This window comes from Mya arenaria, chromosome 15, assembly GCF_026914265.1.
Source record: "Mya arenaria isolate MELC-2E11 chromosome 15, ASM2691426v1".
Taxonomy (NCBI): Eukaryota; Metazoa; Mollusca; class Bivalvia; order Myida; family Myidae; genus Mya; species Mya arenaria.
Window position 1 is genome coordinate 4061921 of NC_069136.1, and position 10725 is coordinate 4072645.

At 34.6% G+C, this 10725-nt stretch overlaps 1 protein-coding gene across 1 annotated transcript; it reads left to right on the forward strand.

The window, feature by feature from the left end:
* The first annotated feature begins 3390 nt into the window (after positions 1 to 3390).
* On the forward strand, positions 3391 to 10725 carry LOC128220398 (uncharacterized). The gene is made up of 4 exons (XM_052928772.1): positions 3391 to 3980; positions 6843 to 6940; positions 7887 to 7963; positions 10417 to 10725. The coding sequence occupies exons 1-4, from the start codon at positions 3724 to 3726 to the stop codon at positions 10504 to 10506; spliced, it is 522 nt and encodes a 173-aa protein (XP_052784732.1). The 5' UTR covers positions 3391 to 3723; the 3' UTR covers positions 10507 to 10725.

A 10725-nucleotide genomic window follows, 5' to 3' on the forward strand; every position in this document is an offset into this window, starting at 1 on the left:
TTCCATATAGCACTGCATCGTTAAAACTCAACTAATTGAACCATCAAAATGTTCCATATACCACTGCGTCGTTAAAACACAACTAAGTGAAACATCAAAATGGTTCCATATAGCACTGCATCGTTAAAACTCAACTAATTGAACCATCAAAATGTTCCATATACCACTGCATCGTTAAAACTCAACTTAGTGAAACATCTAAATGGTTCCATATACCACTGCATCGTTAAAACTCAACTAAGTGAAACATCAAAATGGTTCCATATACCATTGCATCGTTAAAACTCAACTAAGTGAAACATCTAAATGGTTCCATATACCACTGCATCGTTAAAACTCAACTAAGTGAAACATCAAAATGGTTCCATATACCACTGCATCGTTAAAACTCAACTTAGTGAAACATCAAAATGGTTCCATATACCACTGCATCGTTAAAACACGACTAAGTGAAACATCAAAATGGTTCCATATACCACTGCATCGTTAAAACTCAACTAATTGAACCATCAAATGGTTCAATATAGCACTGCATCGTTAAAACTCAACTAAGTGAAACATCAAAATGGTTCCATATACCACTGCATCGTTAAAACACGACTTAGTGAAACATCAAAATGGTTCCATATACCACTGCATCGTTAAAACTCAACTAAGTGAAACATCTAAATGGTTCCATATACCACTGCATCGTTAAAACCCAACTTAGTGAAACATCAAAATGGTTCCATATACCACTGCATCGTTAAAACACCACTAAGTGAAACATCAAATTGTTCCATATACCACTGCATCGTTAAAACACGACTAAGTGAAACATCAAAATGGTTCCATATACCACTGCATCGTTAAAACACGACTTATTGAACCATCAAATGGTTCCAAATAGCACTGCATCGTTAAAACTCAACTAAGTGAAACATCAAAATGGTTCCATATAGCACTTCATCGTTTAAACACGACTAATTGAACCATCATATGGTTCCATATAGCACTGCATCGTTAAAACTCAACTAAATGAAACATCAAAATGTTCCATATAGCACTACATCGTTAAAACACGACTTAGTGAAACATCAAAATGGTTCCATATACCACTGCATCGTTAAAACTCAACTAAGTGAAACATCAAATGGTTCCATATACCACTGCATCGTTAAAACTCAACTTAGTGAAACATCAAAATGTTCCATATACCACTGCATCGTTAAAACTCAACTAATTAAACCATCAAATGGTTCCATATACCACTGCATCGTTAAAACACAACTTAGTGAACCATCAAAATGGTTCCATATACCACTGCATCGTTAAAACTCAACTTAGTGAAACATCAAAATGGTTCCATATACCACTGCATCGTTAAAACTCAACTAAGTGAAACATCAAAATGGTTCCATATACCACTGCATCGTTAAAACTCAACTTAGTGAAACATCAAAATGGTTCCATATACCACTGCATCGTTAAAACTCAACTAAGTGAAACATCAAAATGGTTCCATATACCACTACATCGTTAAAACTCACCTTAGAGAAACATCAAAATGGTTCCATATACCACTGCATCGTTAAAACTCAACTAAGTGAAACATCAAAATGGTTCCTTATACCACTGCATCGTTAAAACTCAACTTAGTGAACCATCAAAATGGTTCCATATACCACTGCATCGTTAAAACTCAACTTAGTGAACCATCAAAATGGTTCCATATACCACTGCATCGTTAAAACTCAACTAAGTGAACCATCAAAATGGTTCCATATACCACTGCATCGTTAAAACTCAACTAAGTGAACCATCAAAATGGTTCCATATACCACTGCATCGTTAAAACTCAACTAAGTGAACCATCAAAATGGTTCCATATACCACTGCATCGTTAAAACTCAACTAAGTGAACCATCAAAATGGTTCCATATACCACTGCATCGTTAAAACTCAACTAAGTGAACCATCAAAATGGTTTCATATACCACTGCATCGTTAAAACTCAACTAAGTGAAACATCAAAATGGTTCCATATACCACTGCATCGTTAAAACTCAACTAAGTGAAACATCAAAATGGTTCCATATACCAATGCATCGTTAAAACTCAACTTAGTGAAACATCAAAATGGTTTCATATACCACTGCATCGTTAAAACTCAACTTAGTGAACCATCAAAATGGTTCCATATACCACTGCATCGTTAAAACTCAACTTAGTGAACCATCAAAATGGTTCCATATACCACTGCATCGTTAAAACTCAACTTAGTGAACCATCAAAATGGTTCCATATACCACTGCATCGTTAAAACTCAACTTAGTGAAACATCAAAATGGTTCCATATACCACTGCATCGTTAAAACTCAACTTAGTGAAACATCAAAATGTTCCATATACCACTACATCGTTAAAACTCAACTAAGTGAAACATCAAAATGGTTCCATATACCACTGCATCGTTAAAACTCAACTAAGTGAAACATCAAAATGGTTCCATAAACCACTGCATCGTTAAAACTCAACTTAGTGAAACATCAAAATGGTTCCATATACCACTGCATCGTTAAAACTCAACTAAGTGAAACATCAAAATGGTTCCATATACCACTGCATCGTTAAAACTCAACTAAGTGAAACATCAAAATGGTCCATATACCACTGCATCGTTAAAACTCAACTAAGTGAAACATCAAAATGGTTCCATATACCACTGCATCGTTAAAACTCGACTAAGTGAACCATCAAATGGTTCCATATACCACTGCGTCGTTAAAACACGACTAATTGAACCATCAAATGGTTCCATATACCACTGCGTCGTTAAAACACGACTAATTGAACCATCAAATGGTTCCATATACCACTGCGTCGTTAAAACACGACTAATTGAACCATCAAATGGTCCCATATACCACTGCGTCGTTAAAACACGACTAATTGAACCATCAAATGGTCCCATATACCACTGCGTCGTTAAAACACGACTAATTGAACCATCAAATGGTCCCATATACCACTGCGTCGTTAAAACACGACTAATTGAACCATCAAATGGTTCCATATACTACTTCATCGTTTAAACACGACTAATTGAACCATCAAAACATAGTTCACTTCATTTACAGTATAAAACCTTAAACTTTTTGCGTAAAACGATTTTTCACCGGGGTGGTATTACATACTTCTATAAAAGAGCTATTATGATGTAGTCCACTGTGTTCATAGATTTTATTGATTGCTTCAGATTTGTCTGTTTATTCTATTCAAATGCGATGAAAATGTGCCGAAATCAATTCACAATATTCAAATATGGATGTGAAAGCAAACAAAACATTCTTTACACTAAACAGTCCCATTTCGACTGACGTGGTGAATATGGTTGACAGATGTATTTAAGATTAATTATATGGAGGGTGAATGCCGCTTTGCGCAAAATCATCACCATTTAAACGTTTAAAGTAAAGCAAAGTTTTGGAAGAAATTAATTTCAGATGTGGAATTATCTTAAAAAGTCAGATTATAATTATATTAAACAGTACAAATTTTATACAGTTTATATAATGATAGAATGTAATGTTTGTGAGCATTTTGATAGGATTCACACATTTTTAAATTTTGAAAAGACGGCTACACTTTGCCGATAAAAATACCCTAGTTCGATCATGGTATGGTTGCGTGTATAGTTTCTGTGAATTATCTCCTTTCGGATTTAAATAAACTCGCTCGGAAATGGGCTCGGAAAAGCGGCACTTCGTTTCAACCACTTTGGCGGATTACGCTACGGACAAGAAGGGTGGTGCTGCTTACTATGAGGATGGTCGGAACTATGACGCTATGCAAACTGCCAAGGCAATCTACTACCAGAATCCACAGAAATACGAGGCGGAGAGAAAGAACTTTACGTATTCCCAACAGAGTTATGGGACCTCACACAGAACCACTCGTAACACATACTCGGGGCGGGTTGATGTCGTCGTTGAACATTGGTAAATCAAAAGTGGCTATTGTTATGGATTTCGTTTACTGAAATTAAATTATGAATTGTTTTCAGTGCATCAATAAACCCAAAGTGTACACGTAAGTAAAATACATACCTCTTCTTTAAACATTAAATGATTTTAGGTAAATTATAAAAAAAAGTTTACCGTCAGTTACTGTGTGGTGATTTTTTAATGTCCTAAATATCTGAGAGGGCGTTTTTATAAGTATTGTTTGTTTTTATTAAATCGCGAAATTGTCTATACTTATTATCTTGCCATATATTTCATATAATTAAAATATCAGCATTACTACAACAATTACCCCTAGTGAACTTCTGTTTCTCTGTTTCTCTGGCTGTTCCAAGGCGGTACCCGAACTTTTATCTATAAGGAAATTGTTCGATGCATATGGCAGATTTCACAAAAAAGGCAATTATTTGGCCCATTTGCTTTCATTTATTGTTATTGCATGTCAACGTCATATATACAGCAATTGCCTTTCCCAACCCAATAAGAACACCTAATAGAAGTGATTTGTATTAAAATAATGAAAATATTGTGTTAAATAAGGTAAAAAAATGTAAAAATATGCCGATATTTAGGACAAAAAAGACAGAAAATCTTCCCGGTACCAATATACCACTTTTTTGAGGATGCTTTTCAGTAACATCTGGTAAGTATTTTATTCTTGTCTGTTGAATAATGTTTGCAAGAAATGTTAATTAAAACAATAATATATCTAAAATGATTGCATTTCGTTCGTAATATACTTAAATTTTCGGTAATTGCGCATGGTGATAACGTTACGGTAATCTGTCCTCGAATTGTTGTGTAACATTAGCAGACATGATCCACTGCTAACTGTTTTAAGCCTAAACACACCTTTATTAAATCACTGAAAACAAAGACTACGTGTCGGATAAAAACAGTATTGCATGTAACAAGAAATTGGTCATTCCCGATCATAAAGTTTTTTAGGTCTAAAAATGTGATAATGTTACTCAAAATCGATTCTGTCCCAGTTTAGCATGACGATAGCACCTTTTCTATTCGTGAATAATTTACACCGACTGAGGGTTAACATCCGGGTAGCGATTACTTTTATATTGGACTGGTTCACAGTTGACATTGAAATGATAAAAATAGTGGTGAATACCGTTGATAAAAACTTAATCCAAGTTTGTCTCATTCTGTCCTTCGATGTAACGTTAACATTATGTCACACTAGCATTAAGACAAGCGCTTAATAAAGCAAGAAAATCGTTGAAATTTTATGACTTTCCCAGAGTCAATTATTCGAACATAACAATGTCGTCTGTAAACTATCGTTTGTAAGTATTCATTCATTAGGTACGTAGTTTATATTGAATTCATACCGCTTTTGTGTTTGATATCGTTATTTATTGGACAGAATTAAGAATTTTTGTGATTATCAATTGACCGTGTTTATCAATCATTTATATAGTTTGTTTTATACTGTATCAAGCTCAAACAGTCTGTGGTAGGTCTGTATTTTAATTTGTTGTGAAACATTCTGTCCAACTGCTAATGTGACATACTGCTAATGTTACTCATTCTGTTTTGTGGTAACACTAGCACATACTGCAATTAGCAATTTATAATATATATGTTTAATATCAAAGGTAATGATAATTGCACCATACTAGAGACATTTATATTACCACAACAAAACATTTATGTTTATAGCTTATCTGATCTGATATAAAAAGAAAACCTATGTTTGCAGAAAGCATTTTCTGTCTTGTTGTCCAATTAGGTTTTGTTTCAATAAATTTATTTGAGAAAAACGAAACAATCTTTATTTTTTGTCTGTACAATCTGTTTTATAGATAAATGAACCATTTAGTGCAAGACAAAATACTTCTTTGGATCAAAATATTAAAAAAAAACAAGTTTTTACCGGCAATATTGTAACACTAGCACAAATGGTATGGTGATACAAAATTCTTTTTTTTATAAAAATGCATGAATAAATCATTGCAAATGTTCTAAAATATGATAGATAAGAAATTGCTGTAAAAGATTATGTTGAAATCACAAATCTGCAATAAATTTTAAAAATCAATATTCGCCGGGAACTTTTTGGTCACCAAAACGTGAAATCTGCCATATGTGTTCGGTCTGTATATTTCAGTATGTGTATACCACGTGATTATTGCGTCATAAATGTTTCATAGGAAGGCAATATTTTGCTTCGATCCAAGACTTTAAACAAAAATAACTTTACTATTTCTTCACCGTTTTAAATAAACATAGCGCAGTCTACGCCGCTTACAGAGCCCAGCCTTCGGTCTTTAACCAGAGTTTGATTAAGAGTTTAGTTTCTTAACACATTTCGACATACCTTTTCATAAAACCGCGGCATGGGCTGCACTTTGTTTCATTTAAAATGGTGGGAAAAAAGTTATCTTTGTTTTAAGTCTTCGCTCGGAGCCAAATATTGCCTTCCGACGCATTTATGACGTAATTTATCACGTGGTATACCACACTCTATTTTTACGATGTGTGTCTGTTTGGCCGTAGCGTTAAGGCAATTTGAATGTTTGGCTGCATGACTCATTAGTTTCAATTGTATTATTTAAATGTGTCATCATCCTGAAACGTCCTAGATAGTTTAAATTGTCCAGGATCGATCTGTCTGCCGATGTTAAAAAGGATTTTCTTTACCTCTCTTTTCATGGTAGATATATTTAGCGGAAATGTTAATATCATTATACAAACTATTTTAATTCACTTTCTTAAGATCATATACGTATCTTTAAAAACGGGTCAACATGTTTCAGCTGATTTTGATGTCATTTAAAGGAAGACATGATTACAAGAACTTACCAAACAATGCTGTTGCAGGACCGGTTGTACGAACCAGGGAGTAGCAGACGACATTCGGATGGCCGTGGAAGATAACTTTCGGGATGTAAAGTTCACCGAGTTTATAGGAAGAATTGGTACAAGGGTCTCTTTTGACTTATGTTACGAAATATCTTAGTCATGGTCGGTTTAGTTTTGGATTGTTTCCCTTTTAAGCAAAAAAGAATAACTTGCTGTTTAAAGACAAAAGTATCAAGCCTCAAAAACTAAAAGCTATCAATATATATTGAGGTAACCGCCTTGTATTGGTTAGTGAAAACAGAAAATAACTGAAGATTAAACAGCTTGAGTCTGATGGCTGTGCTCAACCCTGTGGTCTTTGCGAAATGCACGAAACCAACTAACGTATATTCGAGAAAACAGTCGTTGTATTTAGTATAAAAAAACTTACATTAGGTTTAACACCATTACAACTTAGAAACAAATAAAGAAACTAGCCATTTGTATATCCTGAAAGAAGCAAATTGCTAAAATATAGAAGAATTGTATAATATAAATGTATGAGCTATATACTTACATATTCGTGAACCTATATAAGTAATAATTAGCCTTATGAATAGTGAATACAACATTATAGACTTTGTTCAATTGAAATATTTGCCTATATAATTTTCGAAACACTTTTTGGTATGCTTAAGCCCTTTACAAGCCTTCTTTAACCTTGTATGTCAGCAATGATTTGTTTGAAATCGCACACACATTGTATTGTCTACGCCACAAAGGCAGAGATATTCATATTAAAGTTGTACGATAATGTCTATAGATTTCCTGATTATGAATACCGTCCAACTCTGCCCGAAAACACAAAAACCTATATTTTGTTAACAAGAATAGCTTTTATTGAAAGCGGGAGAAAATGTACAAACATTTTACTGTGCCATTTTAACACGTTATTATTAGGCGTTGCGGCTACTGGGGTCACCATTGTAGATGCCAAAGTATCCTTAACACATAAATTATTTATAACATATGATATGTTGGTAAGCAGATTTAGGATAAAAACTTTTTAATGTTGTGTTTCAGATTCATTCGAGGTGTTTGTAAACGGTAAGCTGCTGTACTCCAGAGTGATGCAAGGTGGCTATCCGTACGAAGAAGAGGTATGTATTTTACTAACGTGTATCTCAGATTGCTATTTGCCAGCTTTATATTAAGAGCGAATTCATCCAACATATTAGAATATGTATAGTGAAGTACTCTGTGTCTGATCTGATGTGAACTAAAAACTCCGTGTCTGTTCTGATGTGAACTAGGTACTCCGTGTCTGATCTGATGTAAACTAAGTACTCCGTGTCTGATCTGATGTGAACTAAGTACTCCGTGTCTGATCTGATGTGAACTAGGTACTCCGTGTCTGATCTGATGTTAACTAGGTACTCCGTGTCTGATCTGATGTTAACTAGGTACTCCGTGTATGATCTGATGTTAACTAGGTACTCCGTGTATGATCTGATGTGAACTAGGTACTCCGTGTATGATCTGATGTGAACTAGGTACTCCGTGTCTGATCTGATGTGAACTAAGTACTCCGTGTCTGATATGATGTGAACTAGGTACTCCGTGTCTGTTCTGATGTGAACTAAGTACTCCGTGTCTGATCTGATGTGAACTAGGTACTCCGTGTCTGATATGATGTGAACTAGGTACTCCGTGTCTGATCTGATGTGAACTAGGTACTCCGTGTCTGATCTGATGCGAACTAAGTACTCCGTGTCTGATCTGATGCGAACTAAGTACTCCGTGTCTGATCTGATGTGAGCTAAGTACTCCGTGTCTGATCTGATGTGAGCTAAGTACTCTGTGTCTGATCTGATGCGAACTAAGTACTCCGTGTCTGATCTGATGTGAACTAAGTACTCCGTGTCTGATCTGATGCGAACTAAGTACTCCGTGTCTGATCTGATGCGAACTAAGTACTCCGTGTCTGATCTGATGTGAACTAAGTACTCCGTGTCTGATCTGATGTGAACTAAGTACTCCGTGTCTGATCTGATGTGAACTAAGTACTCCGTGTCTGATCTGATGCGAACTAAGTACTCCGTGTCTGATCTGATGCGAACTAAGTACTCCGTGTCTGATCTGATGCGAACTAAGTACTCCGTGTCTGATCTGATGTGAACTAAGTACTCCGTGTCTGATCTGATGTGAGCTAAGTACTCTGTGTCTGACCTGATGTTGAGACATGTGTCGTGTCACGAGTTGATTGTTTGTTAGGCTTTTATCCTCGTCATCTTTATAAGAAATTCATAGTCAAATAGTTTAATGTTGGGCTTGGTTCTGCTGTTTCTATTGTACTATTGTATGCTTTTGTATTACTAAATTATACCAATTAGTCTTTACACACGGTGAATTTAAATGACAGTCTAAAGCAAGTGAAGTATTGTTTGGCCTCATTGATAATTCAATAAAAATCACAGGGACAAGTCCATAAGATTATTTTGTTAGTATTATTCTGCAGCCTTTTGACCACAAATGGTTAATTCTTTGATGTGGTCCGAAGTTTGCCAAACTATATATTGATTGGTTAGCATGTATCTAAAAGTTGTTATAAGCCGATCGAATGACTTAAGCAATACATGTATAACAAACATAAATTTGGAGTGATAAACCTTCAACTACCTCATAATCAATGCACTTATGGAAAATATTTATTACTGATACCAAGATTGTAACCGTGTAATTGATAGCAGAAATCGCAAAAATATTAAATGATGGGTAAATGCGAAAAGATTTACTGTGGTCTACTCGTAAGAATCGTAAGATAGAAATACCGTGTTTTATGCTCATTTCTTTCAAATAAAACTCGTTATCCTTCATAAGAACCATTGTTTTCGACATGTATTTATCCTTTTTGGAATATTAAAACAATATTTTTAATTGCGGTAAATCTTATTTGGGAGTAAGAGTGCATCTTTAGATATACAAACTAGACCAAAAATAAATATTTACACAGTGTGATTTGAATTCGAACTTGAATGGATTTTAAATGCACTATTGGGCTGTCATCATTCAGAAATCTAGAATGCTTTCAGATGATGTAAATGACTATAATTGGACATTTATGAACCGTTTACAACTATTTCGTAGTTAAGTGTTAAAGTAATGGTTGCGATTTTCTTAATACCTTGTATGAGTGTTTGCCTCGCCGGTTAGAAACTCTCTCACTGGAGCGCATTTTTTTCTCCAAAAACATTATACAAGTATATTGTTTCAAACGTTTAGTGAGTGAGTGAGTGAGTGAGTGAGTGAGTGAGTGAACGAGCGAGCGAGCGAGCGAACGAACGAACGAACTAACTAACGAACGAACGAAAGAACAAACAAATACACAAACAAATAAACAAATAAATAAATAAAAATAACTATTATTTTCTCTGTTTATTTGCAGGCATGTCATAACTTTTAAATAGTTGAAACTGCAAATGCTGGGAATCTATAAATATATCCTATAATAATAATAATAGTATATTAGTTCAAAGACCATCCCAATTATGTTAACATTTTGCCCGTTGCTTTCATTTAATTGTTGTTGTTTTTTCATTCTGATTTTTTTCAGGTATTGGAAGCTGTTTGGCGTGCCAAACATGGAAAGGAAATATACCAAGTGGACAGATTTGGTGGCTCTAGTTCATGCCACGTACTTTAAAACACCCTCGCTGTGATAATGCTCATTTCATTTTATGCTTCAGTCCACATTAATTTATTTCAAAATTTGTAATTTCTTCCTTTGCAAACACTGCTATATATTATGTATTTGTTCTTTATGTTTTATCCAGTCCTGTAAGTGTATTATATAGTATGTAAACCTCCGATAAAAGGAGGCAATAAAGTTGTGTTAACATGAACAAAGCATTTTACCTTAGCT